The 19,027-nt window shown below is 34.8% G+C and overlaps 1 protein-coding gene across 1 annotated transcript; it reads right to left on the reverse strand.

Annotated features, from left to right (window-relative positions):
- Positions 1–272: 272 nt before the first annotated feature.
- On the reverse strand, positions 273–16,106 carry LOC136750911 (calpain-14). Its single transcript, XM_066706072.1, has 22 exons — positions 15,464–16,106; positions 13,697–13,920; positions 13,227–13,296; positions 12,020–12,141; positions 8,421–8,575; positions 7,786–7,972; positions 7,199–7,273; positions 6,568–6,653; positions 6,014–6,088; positions 5,472–5,635; positions 4,996–5,162; positions 4,779–4,790; positions 4,454–4,662; positions 4,145–4,181; positions 3,836–3,892; positions 3,476–3,533; positions 2,957–3,021; positions 2,553–2,621; positions 2,226–2,304; positions 1,963–2,079; positions 1,458–1,510; positions 273–1,086 (listed from the first exon to the last, which is right to left on the reverse strand). Exons 2-22 carry the CDS (start codon positions 13,901–13,903, stop codon positions 1,060–1,062), a joined length of 2,091 nt encoding a protein of 696 aa, XP_066562169.1. The 5' UTR covers positions 13,904–13,920; positions 15,464–16,106; the 3' UTR covers positions 273–1,059.
- Between the last annotated feature and the right edge of the window lie 2,921 nt (positions 16,107–19,027).

Below are 19,027 nucleotides of genomic sequence, written 5' to 3' on the forward strand. Positions count from 1 at the left end.
ATCTAAATCTGAGTGCTTCTCTGAAGAGAGAGAAAGAAAAAAACACTTCATAGGAAGTTCAAGTCTTTGCTATTAATTAATTATATTATTTTATATAAATTATTTGTAGTCATGTGATTTTTATTAGTACTATGCTTACATCCTCTACTGGTAAATTAAAGATACTAATGTACCTATTTGTGTACACTCATACTGGTTACACTAGCTTGTGTTACCTGTTAAGTGTGTTAACGATTCTGGGTAATTGTAAGGATTCCACAGGACAACACTGAATCAATTAAATGTTTATTTGGGAATAAAATATTCTGGAGAAACCTGTGAAAGAGGTGCAGAGGAGCCCCAGACTCAGCCAATATTCATTTAATCACAATTACCCCATATGTGATTATTTTCAATTACTTCACCCACATTATACATTTTCTGCCAGTCTGGCAACCCGTAAATTACAAGGCACATTTCAAAATGTATTTTACAGTTTATTATGTAGATTATTAGTATGAAAGCACTACCTGTTATTTCACCCTAAAATAAATGTTAGCTGTTTTAAGGCATTGAAGCTACATGTCTCAAATCAAAATGGACATATAATATAGCTTTCTTTACAGCACTAAACATATTCTCATATACAACTTGAGTTGCTAAAATGTGTAATAGTGACTGAACAAAACTTGATTAGCACTGAAACGTTTGATTATTATTGATTAAAGCTTTAGTTGATTGCACCTCATGGCCACTATGGATAATTTCAAAATCGGTGCAGTTACAGAACTACTCCTATGTGAATGTCTCTGATTGCTTTTGGTTTGTCATTTGACTTCCCCACTGTGCGTTGATTGTTTGGACACAAGTAGTGCTAACTGATGTGTGTCTGTGCAGACATAAATTCAGTTTTCCGAATCACAGTTTCATCTGTAATGAGAGTTGTTTTCTCTAACATTGGCTTTGCAAAACAGAAGGTGTCACCCAAAAAAACCGGAGTCCTTTCTTTTATGTTAAAATCCAGTGTTTCTGTTCCTGTTCACCATACTGGTCAGCAGAATTTTGGTAACTCTCCTGTATTCATGAATACATTGTGAGGAGCATCCACTGAAAAACAGAACAAAAACAATATTCTGGTTTTACACTCCAAAGTTGTATTATTATTATTGTTGTTGTTATTATTGTTATTATTATTGTTGTTGTTGTTATTAAACATACCTAAACATCTAGCAAAGCTAATACATTACATCATTATGTATTCTTATCAGGAAACTGAAGTCACATGATTGGGGTATTTAATTTTGACATTTCAAGATGCATCATAAATTATAATAATTGATTTCTCCATATGATTCTCTCACTTGTAAAACACAGGACTGTGAAGCTGATACCACTCATTATCACCGAATTGCATTCCAGCAGATTGGAATTAAAAATTACAAAACAAACACAAATAAACAGACAAAAACGCTCATTACCTCATCAGCCTGAAGATACAAGCCTTTTCCATCAGATTGTTTTTGGAATATTTCTGTGAATTAAAAGATAGTATTCTACAAATACAATTTATGACAATATATAAGTGTCTCTAACATAAAACATATATTACCAACTGCTGGTTGGTAATTCATGGTATTCAAATATACTCTTTCTTGAGACATTTTGCATTGATTTATTAAATTTTATATAATTAAGAAACATAATTGCCATTACTGTTGTACCTAAATATAAACCCATGTATGTATTTTGCTGCAGTTTGTGGAATCAACAATAAAGGGATGGGTCTCTCTACATTTCACAATACATAAGTATGAAGGAAAATAAATAACTAAAGAAATGACTGTATTTTTCTGTAAGCAGGGACTGGGAAGCAGGCAATTACGTACATAAGTGTTGCTGTCATTCATTTAAAACCAGTCACTCCAATTGGACACAGAAGGACTACGGTTTCCAAAAACATTTCCATTCTTCTCTCAGACTTACTGGCCATGCGTTCCAAGCGAAGCATGAGAACAACATAGCTCTCCAAACCGATGCGGCCAGAGGAGTCACCGTAACGTAGAACCATGAGATTGAGGAGGTCATCATTGATTTTGATGCCTGAAGAGACACATAATAGACATACTGTATTGGTACATTACTTAAGCAAATAAACATAGAGAGAGTTAATTCTTGACAATGACTATTTAAACATAATATAACAATTACTACTACTGTACTACTACAAAAACATATAATACAATTACCATTGGCCTGTACTGCGTCATGCAGCTCAATCATAGAAAGATATCCTATGCGAGTCACGTCTTGCTTGTAAAACATAGCCTGTCAATATAAGGATAGTACCACATTAATGAGAAAAGATAAACATTGAATACAAGACCTGTCCCACAATCACCACCATGGTATTTACAAATCAAATTAATTCTTAATATGTAACAATTTAGCTGATCTATAGACGCTTCAAATGAATGGTGAAGTAATCAGTTATCAGTTATACAATACAGATTATTATTGTCTATTTTATTTAAGAACTGCAATATTGGAGTCAAACACAGTGGTGTTATCTGTACCTGAAGGGCAACGACCCTTTCCCACAAACGTACAAATTCCCCAGGATTTAATCTTCCAGTGAAAGATTGCTGTAGAGTGAGTCAAAGAATCTGAATAACAAGTGATTCAATTTATTGTGTGATAGATTAAACTATATTATAAATTTGCATATTTGTAATCTGGGCTTGTTTTATTATAAAAACAAACAAAATGGATGCAACACAAAATACAAACATAAATTTATTTTATTTACTTAATGAGTCTGTCAACATTACATGTGTACACTCAAATTCTCTACATTTCCTTCAGTTGTTCCCTCACCCCCTCTCCGTTCTCGGCCAAGGGAGCTGATGAAAACACTTCAGTGAAATTGGCAAATAAATCTAAAAACCTTCATAAATATTACCAGTCCTAAAAAGGATACATCCATTAGTGCTATGATCCCTTTGCAATCATCCAAACTGAAGCCTCCTGTTTGGAACGTCCTTCCTGAAAAAATTAGAAATGTAAAATTGTACTATATTAAACCTAATGTGTAAAACTACATCTGTAGAGACTCCAGTGAATTCCAGTGAAATCAATCCCCTCTACTATCTTCTTATTTGCATTGTCTTTAGCAGAGTCCTGGACTACCTCTCAAGTCTGATTTTTAGTTCATTTCAGGGAGACAATATTAGGTGTCTATAATTAAATCTCACCATATGTTCACCACCATCTCTTTCAAAAAGACATGTACAACAAAACATTTAACACCCATTAAATACAATTAGATTATAAATGAAGGTGTATCTTTAATTTTACATTTATTTTGGGCTATAATGTGTCTAATTTTTAGATCTATAAGTTCATTAATTCATTACTGTTGTTAATTTACAAATTAACTGTAAAATCTTTACATAACCTACTGGCACTCGATTGCAACAAACAAAATATCCCAACTTACCCTTGAGAATTTTGTCATTGAGAAGTGTTTGCAAGTGCTCTGCGTCAACTTCTTTATACTGGTTTAATGTTTGAAAAGACATTGTACACATGGTCACATTCAGATTTAAACGACAAATGGATGAGAAACCTATACATTCTTCCTTGTTGTTAGATGCTTCCTGTTTTGTGAATTAGTCATTAAATAAATGATCAGTTTGATGATGTTGATGAATGAAAATTATTGATCATTTTTCTTGGCAGTAACAGCAGTTATGCATTTGCTTTCTTTAACATGGGAAAGGTAGTAATCAATCAAATATTCAATGTGTCTGATATGTATGGCTACAGCACTGACAGACGTGCATCGAACAACTCTTACCTGATCAGAAAATTTTCGAAATACTCTTTCATTGCGGTTTGGCTCCTCGTTTGGTGACTGAAAATAAATTCAAATGCAAACAAATATTTTATATTTTGAAAGATTTTGTATAGAAAATAGGCTTCTTGATTAACCTGGAACCACCTCGAAAGTGAGCCATTAAAATGTCCCAAGGAGGATTTACAGGAGTTTAGCAATCAGGTCACAGTTAGACAAGCTTACTAACACAATAGCCTGGGAATTTACAAACACTGTTAATCTTAATCTCTTCTCTGGGTCCTTTACCAACTGTTCAAACCTTGTGCTTACCATGGGGATATCCAGATCATCCCTGGCACTTCTTGCTCTAGAATGAAAACAGAAGAGATCACATTAATAAATCTGTGGTCATCTGCTCAGGCCCATTATTCCCATCTGTAACAAACTCAATTTATTCTGACTGAAAATAAACCACAATAGATGTCTGATATTGTACATATTTATTCTAAAAGTATTTGTGGTTAATCCAGAAATAAAACATAAAAATTCCCAAAGCATTCCAATAAGTCAGTGAGGTAAATAAGGTCATGTACTCCACCACGCCACACCCAAATAAAATGCATAAAAAGAAAGCCTTACTCCATGTGGGTTTTGCTCTTGGAAAAAATCGATAAAATGAAGGAAGCTCCTTCATCTGCCTTTGCTGTGGAGGGAACTATTAAGTACTCCCCAGGCTGGAGCTGGAAGCATTCTGTAACTTCACGACTATTTATATATCCCTTTGATTGTCCCACTGGTGCGTTGGTGTCAAAGAATGCTGCTGGAAACTTTTCAGTCAGCTTCTGAACCTTTCAAGAAAAACAAAAACTATTTGTACCGATATTTATATTAGAGATTATTATTTTTTAAAACAATAATCAAATGACAAGAATGTTGGAAATACATGTGAAGAAAAAATACTCACTGAAGACTGAACCTACAAAAAAAGAAAATTAAATTACACGTTAAATTGATTTGTAAAAGAAAATAATAATGCACCACCCCTTTAATAAAATATGCAAAAACAAAGATCTAATAATATAACATTCAATTTACGTACGTAGTTTACTTTTGACACTTAAGGTTTAATGAATATGTCCTTTTTCTCACTAGGGATACAAAGGAGGAAACATGCCACCCACCCTGAAAATGGTTAAACCTATATATAGGTTACGAGAAAGGCGTCTGAATCTTTGATCAGGCTTTTGCATGAGTGACACCACAGTGTTGCAGGATACATCATTATTCTGGTTCTCTTGCGAGAGGGTATCAGTCAGTGTCACTCTGTACTGAGGATTGGTCCAAAAATCTATAAAAACAAAACCGATACTCTAACATCATGATAATGCCACAATGGTGTGTGTGTACATGCAATGTTACTGACTCTGCATGTTTGGGTAACAAACTTGAGGGCAGCAATCACAAACAGTTGGAAAAACTAGTCTTTTAAAGAATATAAATGAAATATAAAATGTTTACCATATAGACACTTAATAAAGAATATGTTGACAGCATACATGTGTACAATTTAAAACAATATATGGAGATTTAAGGAAGGGAGCAGCTCAACCCCTGTACGTTTTGACATTTAAATATTTCCCTCCAGAGGAACACCTACCTTTGGATTTCAAAGGGCCACCAGCTGTGAACCCCGGCAACCACTTCCCTTCATGGAAAGAAGAAACCCAGGTACTTGGGACTTCACTGGAGTCCAGAAAATCAGGGGTAAAATTGCAGATATCTACTTCTGTGAAACATTCCACAAAGTCCTCTAAACACATCCTAAAAAAGGCAACATACAGTTTAAACACATTACTGGTTACAACCCATCTGAGTAAATGTGCACAGTAAGCTAGCAGTTTCCCCATGGTTTACCATGCATGCGCGTTGTATTGTCATGGTTTTCTATGATTTGTATCATGGTTTACTATCCATCTCCACGCTTTACAATTATATCACTTTCCTACACATTATTATGGATAACTGCAGTAAATGTCCACGAGGGAAGGTACAATTTTGCACTTTGACAGGTTATATTTGAGAAAAAGGGATGGAAAATGATTAACATATACTGGGAGAGTCAATTTAGATAATAAATTGATGACTGCATTACTTATTTACCCCCCCCCCCCACACGTTTAATAAGATTGAATTGTTTACCAAAATTCTCCATCATCACCCCTATGCAATAACTTTTCCTTGTCTTCTTCCTTCACTGTGGCCCATTTTCGAGATCTGTTACGTAACAAGAAAAAATACTATTGTAAGAACTGTAATGTAATAATGTAAAATAATGTAAAAACTGTAAATACTGTAAACGTTGATATCTGTAACACATCACTGACAGAGAGTTTGGCTTTCCAGTAACAACCAGGTTGGTAAGTAGCACACCTCTTTAAAAATATTACTTTATTGCTTGAAAGAGGAGAACAGTAATAGGCTTACTGTTATTTCCAGTTGCTACTGGGGAACTGTCACTGGTGTGTACGATGTTGCATTTAAAAAGTACAAGAAACTGAAAACTGCAAATATGGAAATGACTGTGTGGCACTCTTACTGTCCATCTGACTGAACCACTCTCTCAGCTGCTTAAAGGAGTTTAAATGGAGAGGCTTGTTGCATTTGTTACTTTCTTCATATTGTTCTTGCAAAGCAATAGTCATAAGTCCTTTTTACAAGAATTAAAAGCATTTATGAAATTATAGTGATCTTACATGTCACTCCAGTGTCCTATCCACTCCACTTTGCCCCATGGATTCCAAAGCCGGACTAATTTCACTGGCTTATCATTGCTCAGCACCTATGCAGAATAGATGGAACACCATTTACAGACTATGGGCCAGATTAAATCAAAAGTTTGACCCACCCGCTAATAGAAAACTACAAACCTGTTACATTTATGATTAGAAGACAGTAGCATGTTACTAAAAATGAAGCCGCAATAGAGTACAGTTCTGTAGTTTTCTATTAGCATATAGGTCATACTTTTGATTTAATCTAAACACAATGATAAAAACTTTGAATTTGTTTCAGATTTTGAACAGAAAGTTGCCATTTTAAAATATTCTTACTTTATTTCACTTTCAAAGCAACAAAACATGTTCATGTTAGTTATACATAATAAAATATATATATATACACATACTTAAACATACATATACTGTACATTGAACAATGAATAATGCAAGTGTACACAATCTTTTTCATAACTTTTATTTTCATATCTTTTCATACACACATATATATATATATATATATATATATATATATATATATATATATATAAGAGTAAAGAAATTAAAAAGGAAATTCATGTTTTATTTATATATTTATATATTATTTTACCTCAGCAACTCCTGTGACTGTATAGGCATGGCCCTCCACTAATCCATTGGGTAACACAGAATTGTCTGATGCTTTCTAAATTCAAGATTAGAAACAATTACTTTCATGTATTTGCAAAAGCATCCAACATCTTAAATATATACATGTTCCAGTATAGTTATTTCTACAATGTCAATCGTTTTATTATATGTATGAAGTACTGATATCTGAATCTATTATTTATAAGTCTGTAGAAGATATTTACATGCTCAATTTCACTTGGCCAGTCAAATTCACTCAAAGTATAATTAAATACAGTATATTGCTTTACAGCTCTGTAATTAAGCTTAACAATTAGACTTCTGATATCTTATGTTTTGCTGTAAAATGAGAAACATCGAATCTAGACCAAAGGTAGAGGGGTCATGTTTCAGGAGAACAAAAGGAAGAGAGAAAACATGAGTTTAGAGAAATACTGGATTTTAAACCCAAGCTTAGGGCCTATTGAAACAAATTAAAAATACATATATGTATACACGTTTAATTATTTAAATCCACTAACTCACAAGTAGTTCCATTAAAGTCTTGTTACGGGTTTTCACTGCTACCTTATTCAGTAGGGGGGGGGTTCCACATCCCATCAATGATTGCAGTTTTGCGGCTCTGGCAATGGTTTCCCACAGCAGGTCTGGCAGAGCTTGTTTCAGGTTGAAGTTGTAGTGCAGTCCTCCAGTGAAGTCCATAAGAGCCTCGGATAAATGCCCAGCGTTCATGTCAGCATAGGAGCCGCACACCCTGCGAAAGAGCCCGGGACAAACAGAAACTTTGGGTCACAATTTCATGATGAGAAGACAAGTAACATTTAGCGTTTTTCTACTCTGTAATGCTTTGTGTTCAATGCAAATACACATCGATGCAACAGAAAATCTTATTTAAATAACAAAACTGATACTGATACTCAAAACATACTTTGAAATAAACTAACAACAAGTATTCCACCCCTCTCCTTCAAAAGCATTGAGATTAGTCTCATAGTACTTTCAATAATCACTTTGATATAAACTCCTGTGGAATGGTTTTCCTATCATCCCAGTTGCTGGGATCTTTTTTTTTTCTTTAACAAAATTCCAATATATGCACATACATTACTGTATCATGTCAATAGAAATATAAAATGCATATATTGTATCTTCTCTAAATGCAGAATTTACATGCATTGTTATAATAGATGGGAATAACTTACTTAGCATAGGCCTTTTCCAACAAACATGGCCAGAATTCATTGTAGGTCTTAGGTCTGACAAAAGGTAACCCTTCAAGGCCTTGACCAGATTTATTGAGAAGGGTTGGCAATTTGTCATCTATCACTACATCCACCCACTTCCCGAACCTCCAGAACTGAAACAAACAAACCCAAAATAAAATGTAAATTAAGATAAAAACATACAGCATGTTCTCAAAGTTAAACCTTCTTAAATCATTTAAAACACTTATTCTAAAGCAGATAAAGAACAGGCTGCTGCAGACTGATGGTTTTCATTAATGCAAGAACACATTGTGCACATTTTAATGCATCAAACCCCAACGTGGCCAACTTCACATTAGGTGTCCCCTTTTTATCTTTAAGTGTAATTGACATTCAGGATTCTATGATAAATGGCAGTGTCAACAGATCAGAATCATAGCATTTCAACACTGACGCATCTACCACTGGCATCAAGCATGTGTGCAAAAGACTCAGTTCAGAGTTAGAGTTAATTTGAGGACTATGTCACTCCTCATGCTTTACTTACTTCGGGAGATTACAAATTTCAACTAGCTACTGAATAAGCCTGGAATAGAAAGCATTGCACATTTGCATTTTTCTTCAAGTTATACAATCTATGCACACATGCACTGCTTACTCCAAGTTGAATACAAGGTTATTGTTGTTTTTGACAGGTAAATACAGGCATGTCGGGACAATCACGAGGCTGAGTCAGCCTGGGGCCACTCCATGATGACTCTCTGTGGGTGGGTGGGTAGATTATATATATAAAATATATTTACAAGAGGGTCTGACAAACACATATAGAAAACAGACTACCTGGTTACAGTCTTCCACAGAATAAAGCAAAGCTTGCAGTTTATAAAGGAAGGCACACCCCTCAAAGAGAATAGTTGGTGAAAATGTTTGTTCTTTTCAAAAACAAACTGTGGAATGTGTCTTTGGTACACACACACCTACACACACACACACACACACACACACACAGAAATAGACTACTTTTTTATATATACATATTTCTAAGAAGGAATATAATACTATATAACCACATTACCACAATACCTCCCATTTAAATATATTAGCTGACCCGCTGGTTAATTTCCTCTTTTAGTTCCATATTTTCTTTGAACTCATTTGTAAATAAAATAAAAATAAAGTAAATATCCTATAACTCTTCACATAAATACACAGGGCTGCACCAAATCAAAATTACAAGTACAAATCTGTATCCCATCACACTTTTGATTTATAAATAGTATGTGGCTTCTAACAATAAATTAAATGTGATAGGGTACAACATCATACATTTGATTTGTTCTAGCCCATAGTCTAAATCCACTGGGTTTGATTGACTGGTAGTGCCATGCATTTTGATTCTTAATTGATTCTTGATATCCCTAGTGGCAATGAGGAGCAAAGAAATCTCATACATTAATAAACAAATCATATATAATTTAATCGTTTTTGGAATGTCCCGTTGCTCAGATACAGTAATTCTATAAAAGTTTGTAATATTTGCATTCTATTCAGTAATTTTATAAAAGTTAATTGGTTTGTTAACCTCATATGGTTGACATATTAAACTATTTTCAAATGGATTAAACAAAATCTCTATATAAAGTATCTACTTACTTTGATTACAAAAACAACATGGATAAGTGCGTCTGATAAGAAATTTAATAATAATAGCATATTTTGGCACAGAGTCCATACAAAAGATACAACTGACAACAACTAGATTGCACAACAACCATAAAGTGACTGTTGTATTATGTACAGCACCATTGGGTGGAACAAAGATTTGCAAAAACTAATCTTCTAATTTCTGTGGACACAAACAACATTGGATGAAAAAGAACATCACAAAATACCACTGACTGTACTCTTCATTTTAAAAACAAAGGCATAAAAAGTGATCCAATATCGTCTCTGAGTTTATATAAAGCTATATATGCTATGTTAAATGACACATTTGAAGGACTGAGCTGTGTTACTCTCTAGGGGGTGTTAACTGATATAACATCTTCGTGTTTCATACCCAGTGATGAGTATAAGGTGAGAAACCTTTTCATTGAATGCTTATGTGAATGATTCCTGGCTTTAATTAACTACTCATTATTTTGTCCTCCCTATTGCCTTTGTGGCTAATAGTAGGAAAAATTGTGGGAATAGATTAAGACTGACACAGTATATTTTTACCCCAAACTTACACTCACCTAAAGGATTATTAGGAACACCATACTAATACTGTGTTTGACCCCCTTTCGCCTTCAGAACTGCCTTAATTCTACGTGGCATTGATTCAACAAGGTGCTGAAAGCATTCTTTAGAAATGTTGGCCCATATTGATAGGATAGCATCTTGGAGTTGATGGAGATTTGTGGGATGCACATCCAGGGCACGAAGCTCCCGTTCCACCACATCCCAAAGATGCTCTATTGGGTTGAGATCTGGTGACTGTGGGGGCCAGTCTAGTACAGTGAACTCATTGTCATGTTCAAGAAACCAATTTGAAATGATTCGACCTGATTGTGACATGGTGCATTATCCTGCTGGAAGTAGCCATCAGAGGATGGGTACACGGTGGTCATAAAGGGATGGACATGGTCAGAAACAATGCTCAGGTAGGCCGTGGCATTTAAACGATGCCCAATTGGCACTAAGGGGCCTAAAGTGTGCCAAGAAAACATCCCCCACACCATTACACCACCACCACCAGCCTGCACAGTGGTAACAAGGCATGATGGATTCATGTTCTCATTCTGTTTACGCCAAATTCTGACTCTACCATCTGAATGTCTCAACAGAAATCGAGACTCATCAGACCAGGCAACATTTTTCCAGTCTTCAACTGTCCAATTTTGGTGAGCTTGTGCAAATTGTAGCCTCTTTTTCCTATTTGTAGTGGAGATGAGTGGTACCCGGTGGGGTCTTCTGCTGTTGTAGCCCATCCGTCTCAAGGTTGTACGTGTTGTGGCTTCACAAATGCTTTGCTGCATACCTCGGTTGTAACGAGTGGTTATTTCAGTCAAAGTTGCTCTTCTATCAGCTTGAATCAGTCGGCCCATTCTCCTCTGACCTCTAGCATCAACAAGGCATTTTCGCCCACAGGACTGCCGCATACTGGATGTTTTTCCCTTTTCACACCATTCTTTGTAAACCCTAGAAATGGTTGTGCATGAAAATCCCAGTAACTGAGCAGATTGTGAAATACTCAGACCGGCCCGTCTGGCACCAACAACCATGCCACGCTCAAAATTGCTTAAATCACCTTTCTTTCCCATTCAGACATTCAGTTTGGAGTTCAGGAGATTGTCTTGACCAGGACTACACCCCTAAATGCATTGAAGCAACTGCCATGTGATTGGTTGGTTAGATAATTGCATTAATGAGAAATTGAACAGGTGTTCCTAATAATCCTTTAGGTGAGTGTAGATACACTATGCCCTGTACATGCACATTTAATTAAATATTCACTCATTTAATACATTTTGCATTTCAGCTATGTATTTGCAATTCTTAAATATAAGTAATAATCTTCATTTTGTATTATAAAGCACACTTGTGTCACTTACCCTAAAGTGAAATATCCCAGCATAACATTCATTTTGAAATCCTTGGTCTAAAGGCAAAATCTGTTTCAATATGTGAGGCTGAAATGTCAAGGAACCCAAAGAAGCCAGGAACCAGCAGTTACCTAAAAGATTAATTGGTCTTTAAAATATAGCCCTTGTGCAATACATCAGGAATTCATGTTGTTGCTAATCTCCATGTCATTCAATTTCTTAAGTAAAATATGCAACAGTTGGATATGTTTGAGGGGGTTTTTCTGAGAAGGCTCAGAAAAGGCGGACAATTGTTTTTGCAACTGTGAGAATATTTTCTTTGTATTGTTTTTATTAACAAACTAAATATTTATTTGATATACTCCATTGAATGTTGTTGTAGGAGGGTGTTGTGTTTGTGTTATCATTTGTACCTAAAGATATGATATTAATGGAATGTGATGTCATTTGATTTGTATATTGTTAAATTATTGAAATAAAGGGAATTTTAAAATCTATCTATCTACTGTATCTATCTTATCTTTGCTTGTAACAGTCGGCAGTCTGTGGGGGGTGTTCGCATCTCTTATGGAGTTGTTGCTTAAAAAAAAAATGTAAATATGTAATCATCTAAGTTGCTGTCTATAGAAATGGTGCTGTTTTGATCCTCCCTCCGGACTCTTTTTGTTATGATTGATAAACTGGAACATTTCCACCAACAAGCATACATTTACTGGAAGCCCATGGTTTTACGTGACGTGTACAGTGGCTCTCAAAAGTAAGTTGCAGATTATATTTTTCACTTTGACATTATGGATATTATGGTGTTGATCAGTGGCAAAAACTCCTGATTAAATCCATTCTGATTTCATGTTGTAACACATTGGAAAAGTCCAAGGGGGGTGAATTCTTTTGAGAGCCACTGTACATGTATCATGCTATAACACTACTGCAACATTATAACACTTCATCACTGATGCATTTTACTCCTAAACCTAAACACTACTACAATTTAGATTAAGTGCAAACCATCGCTTATGCTAACCTGCATACTACCATCATAATATTTCATATTCTATAATATATTATGCATAAAGCACTGTCACATGCAGGCAACCAATATTATCATGTGATGCTTTGGTATTCTTATTAATGTATAATATATGGATTTTTCCATGGGATGCATTAAATGTAACATGTAGTTATGATATATATTTTTAATAAACTTTAATCTTACCCAGTCCTCCTTGAGAAAAGTCAAACCTTGAAATGCCATCCACAAATAATTGAGGATCATCAACAAGTTTCTAAAATAAATAATAATCATAAATTATATATATATATCTTGCAGTACGTGTTTACATACATTTTGCTGAATTATATTTATTTAATGGTCACAATCAACAGGAGGAGCACTCTAGTTTAGATGATTAATGTTGTAATAAACTATACAAAACATAAGAGATAAGAGGTCCAGGTGGAGTTAAGTAAATGCCTGTTCTGATAACAGAAAATATATTCAAAACTACAATCACCCAGGACAAGGAAGTAATTATTATTTACATTTAAACAGTGCTCAAAATTGAACTCTACATTTCTGTTTTTTTGACATATGATATATTAATTTAACACTTCACAGAGAAAGAACGACAGTTTATAGACACAAGGAAACAGGGACAATGCTATAAGTAAACTTTCAAGGCTTACCTTAGGCCTTAACCACACAACTCTCTTCATGTCTTCATTAGAAAGTATATTAAAGCCAATGGACTCCATGCATGGTGGGAAAAACTCATCCACAAACCTTGCTTTATTTATCAGGCAGTAATTTCGCAGATCTTCAAAGCTTTGTTTATTCAACCTCTCTGGGTTACTGGGGGTCCCCCTTCCTTCCCTGTAGTAATTCCTGGCCATGTTAATACTTCTTAACTCTGTTCATAAAAATAAAAAAATAGTAGAAAGAAGTATGAAGCAAGCTGAATCACAGTTGAACTTCAGGAGTGCCAAAAGAAATGGTGGATCAAAACAAAAATGGAGGCATGAAAAAGCACTATAAGACAAAACAGTATTAAAGTTCTTTTTATAAATAATACTATTGCTACAAATCACCTTTCTTGCAAATCTTTTGTTTGATACCAGCACAGCCAAAAAGGTTATACACATATATATTGAAACTGAAATATAGTTGAGCTGTCTGAAAGATTATATGGTAAAAGGTTTTTTAGGGGAGCTTGAAAATATATAATAATAATAATAATAATAATAATAATAATAATAATAATAATAATAATAATGTTAATTAAACATATAAAAGCATGACCATAAGCATAATCTGATGTTTTATTTTTGTGTACTATCGTGCTTTTACATAATGTGCACAGAAGGACATTTGAAGTGAACTTAAATTGAAAACGCATAGTATTATCACCTTAAACAACAAAAGAAAATTAAGATTAAAAAATAAGATTATTTGATTTTAATGATTTCTGTAGTGAAAGGTGTTAGGATTTGCTTGTATGTATTTTGCTTTTTAGTGTTATGTCCTTTTATGTATAATTAGCCTCGAGCGACTCTTGACATTTACTTTCCTTGATTTACGACAATTTTGCTCACACCCATGACTTGTATGCTTTAATCTTGAGGCTCGGAGGGACTAATCCAGAATTAAATATTGAAATGAGTAGTGATGTTTGCCCAATTTCCAATCATAAACCAATTATCATTATCAAATGTTTTATCAACATTAAGGGCCACCTCATGATTTAAAAAATATAAATGACATGTGCCTGAAAAAATCGCCAATGTTCAAGATACAAAAAAGAAAGAAAGAAAATAATGTAAGTGATAAAAAGGCATTTATATTGCATATAAAGCCAGATAAACAAGAATATTCACAGAGCTACTGTATTCCTTCCACTCCCACAACCAGACAGTAACAGGGGGGGCAGAGAGTGCAGAGACACAAAAGACCCTCAGCAAACACTGCCTGGAGGCTTTGCCAAAGACAAGCAGCTACATAGACTTTCTGAAGCTCAGCAATCCAACAAGCATCTGAATGTGTTTTACATCACACATTTGAACATTTAAAATAATATCAAGTCTAAACAATATAGACCACCAGCAGACGAATCTGTTGTCAGATTTTGATCTGTTACATTTTGAATAAAAACTACGATGTTGATTATTAATAATAACAACGACAATAATAATAATAATAATAATAATAATAATAATAATAATAATAATAATATCAGCGTTTAAGTGTTAATAAAGACATGTACATCAGAATACAACCTATAAAGCCAGCACATTTTACATAGCAGTTCTTCACTTTTGTTAACACAGTAAACTAATGAAAACGTCACCTTTTGCATGCACCTTTAATGGAGCACTACCTGAAATTGATACTAATTACTATTTGGATATCAACATTAAGAGGGTTTCAAAATGAGTTAGAAACACAGCATACATAACCTTTTTTTGTCCGTGATCTCTGCACGTCCGGTTGCACCAATGAGCAAAACGTTAATATCCCTTGTGCTTCTAGTGTAGCACCGCCTGAGACAATGTGTCAGTAACTGCAGTAACTCCAGCCTGTAATGGCAGGTTGGGCTGCAGACTGAGGTGTGACAGCAGCTCCCCGCCTCTGCATCCAGACAGGTACTGGTTTGTTTAGTTTTGCGCCCCGAGGTCCATCTTTTAGCTACGAAGTGCTTTGTCTGATGTTTTCTTCTTCTTCTTCTTCTTCTTCTTCTTCTTCTTCAATATAGAAAGATAGATAGACACTCATAACACAGGACAATAGACTAGACAGAGATTGCAGGAAGGACTGGATGCATTAAATGGTAAATCGTCCTACACATGCAAATTCATAGGTCGCCTTCGTGAAGCACAGATTTCCACAGGTCTGCGCGGCTTCACCAATGGGATCGTTGGAATTATGCAGATCTGCGCAGCACTGCGGGAATCTGCGCTACAAGAACTCGTCCATGGCTTTAGTTTCAAAATGCGCAGCCGGACAGTGCCGGTGTTCATAGGAGATAGGAGTGACACCAGGTAGGACACCAATCATTAGACACAGGTCCTCTTCACAGACCAGTCCAAACCGGGCTTTGATTCTGCGGACAGTGACTTTCTGTTCTGATGCCCACAGCCAGGGGTCACCAGGATCGGACCAGTGACGTAGAGGAAATATAGTGTTTAGTATACGTTTTAAGCATGTGATTTCCTGCGTATGTGTGTTCTGTAAAATCTAACTTCTTTAAGTCATTTAAGATTAATGTAAATTTAATCCAAAAACAGGACTGCAGGCTATATGCTGGATTTAATTAAAACCTGTTCTTGATAGCGGTTGTATATTATTATTTGTATTATTTTTATTTCTTGGCAGACGCCCTTATCCAGGGCGACTTACAACAGTGAACATAAGTGTTAATAAGAATATTGCATAACACATCTCAGATTGTTACTGTTAAAGTACCTGTACCTGTTATTATAACTGTTAAACTCATCTACTTGAACATATTCAAGTAGATGAAAGAAGCCTCAGACAAGAAATGCTGCCACTGAGAACAGGATTGTAGTTTTCTATTTGCAGGAGGGTTGCAGTTTTGAACTAATCCTAGGCTTTGTTAGATTTTCAGGCCTGAAAAAAACAACGAATGAATAAGTAAACATGAGGTATTAAAGCTAATGTCAATTGTGTCTTGTGCTACATGACGTCACATACTGGCAAAGAAGCACCAAACAAAAGAGTGTTGATTGAAGTATTTACTAAAAGAGCTGATTCTGCCATTGTTAACTGCGTCACATAATAAATATTTAATCCAACAATGTCATAGCAGGTGGTGTGATGGACCCAGAGTGAATGTGAAAGCTTGATTGATTTGTTTGTTTAATCATCAGCAGCTATTTAGGAGCGCTAACCAAAGTATATTTTTATTTCCTTTATTAATAAAGGTTTTTCCTTTGGTTGGGTGATGCAGTGTCAGTTTCTTACTTTTTCTTTCATTTATCTGACACATCCTCCTACACAAATCTGCACTGCACGAATTACCAGAGTTTTGCTCTGGACTTTAATACATTAAGCATACAATTGTGTCAGAAGTTATAATAACAGGTACAGGGACTTTAACAGTAACAATCTGAGATGTGTTATGCACTATTCTTATTAACCGAATGGCTGAGTGGTCTAAGGCATCAGACTCAAGCTGTTATTCCCTCAATGCTGAAGACTGGTGTTCTGGTCTCCCTGTGGAGGGGTGGGTTCAACTCCCACTTCTGACAGATTGTTTCAATGTGTGTTCTTTGTTGCACTATATTATGTAAATTGGAATGTATAATGTTTTGTGCACTATATTTTTGCATTGTTTTACTTTGTATTGTGCTTATATTTTGTAAGTCGCCCTGGATAAGTATGTCTGCTAAGAAATAAATAATAATAAACATTGATCATTGCACTAATTTTCTGAACTATAATTTTTTTCTAAATCCCATATGTGTAATTAAATAATAAACATGATATAGTGTTAGAAACTTGTATTTGACGAACACCATGCCTGGAAATAAGAGATCTTGTTATGAAATGTCTGTTTTTGAAAGAATACTTTCACTTTGATGCATTGTTTTGTTTTTTGGTTATTTATTTAATATTATTGAGTTTTAATAACCAATCCATTACAGTTTAACATTCATCACTACCAAATTGCTGGTGTTCAATTCCTATACACATTTTTTCTCCAATTTGGTAATGCTGTCCTTGCATTATATATGTAGCTGAAGACTGAAGCAAGTGGACACATTGGACACATCACAGTGGATCGATATAGGAAATTCAGATTTTGCCATGTATTTGTAATAAATAAATAACAAGCAAATTATGGTCAGTGATCAGTGATTCTTTTAAGACTGATATTCAGCAGAGGCAGTAAATGACCACAAGATGGTGCTTTGGGTCTATTGTTTTTTTCTTCCCCTGAACCTCCTACAACTAAGATATTAACAGTGATGGAGATTAAATAGCAGTGGAGAAAATATGGTGGATCCAATTTCATTTAGCCGATAAAAACTACTTATTTTTCATAATATATTGTGTGCCTACTTGTCGTTTGTGACCAAAAACATGTTTTTAGAAATGTTAATGTTATTTAATGTTATATAAGATTGTAATAGATTAATAAAAGCCATATTACTATTTCGTTTTTTCACATTTCTTATTATTATGCTATTTATAATCTCTACAAATATATATCACATTATAGTTGAAGGAAAATATCCTTATTTGGTTTTTGAAATCTGAAACATAGGTTTGGGCTTTAATTGTTCCTTGTGAGCTAAAGTCAAAATAGAAAGTACATGTTAAGCAACAACATCATTCTTCTCTGCCCTCTGCAAAGCAATTTGTGGTTGAAGGTTTGGCATTTGCACTCATATAGGTTCTAAACACATAGCCAGGGTAAACAGTTCATCCTCATTAATTCTCCTAGCAACAAATCTCACCAGCTAAAATTGGCCAAATATTCCGGCCACAGTTGGCTTCAACAACAATACAGCCCCATGATTAGGTGACGACAATATTATATTACTTGGAGACAGTTTGTCCTGGTGATAATCCCCCTTACAATAACTCAGGGAAACAAATCACAACCATGAATTGTAACACAATAATAAATTATCTATAAGTAGATAGTTAATATACTTGCAGGGAGCAAGTTATTACTGGGATGATTTGTGCTGGTCGCCAAATTCTATGGGTCAGATTGTCAGAGGGAGAGTGATTGTGCACTCACCTTTTGAATTTGAGGCACTGTTCTCCCACATCCTCTCGCGATCTCATATCCAAAGCAAATGAGTAGAAAGTTATATTTTGCTGTAATATCTCAGACACTCTCACAACAAATAAATAAAACACTATACCATTTAATTGGGATGAAGCTCAGGAGAGTGATCAAAAGCATCAGTATTTTTTCAACTTTCTTCTAATTATAATTTAGGCCCAGATCACATTGAACAGAAACATTGGCCAATCTACTGATTGCA

This window comes from Amia ocellicauda, chromosome 1 (assembly GCF_036373705.1).
Source record: "Amia ocellicauda isolate fAmiCal2 chromosome 1, fAmiCal2.hap1, whole genome shotgun sequence".
NCBI lineage: Eukaryota > Metazoa > Chordata > Actinopteri > Amiiformes > Amiidae > Amia > Amia ocellicauda.

Bases quoted from the DNA above. Each gene is read 5' to 3' on its own strand.
- LOC136750911 (XM_066706072.1), bottom strand. From the start codon at position 13,903: ATGGCCAGGAATTACTACAGGGAAGGAAGGGGGACCCCCAGTAACCCA. The intron at 13,297-13,696 runs GTAAGCCTTGAA...TATTTATTTTAG, and splicing joins TTGTGTGGTTAAGGCCTAAG to AAACTTGTTGATGATCCTCA. The intron at 1,087-1,457 runs GTAATGAGCGTT...TCTGTTTTTCAG, and splicing joins TGTATCTTCAGGCTGATGAG to TGGATGCTCCTCACAATGTA.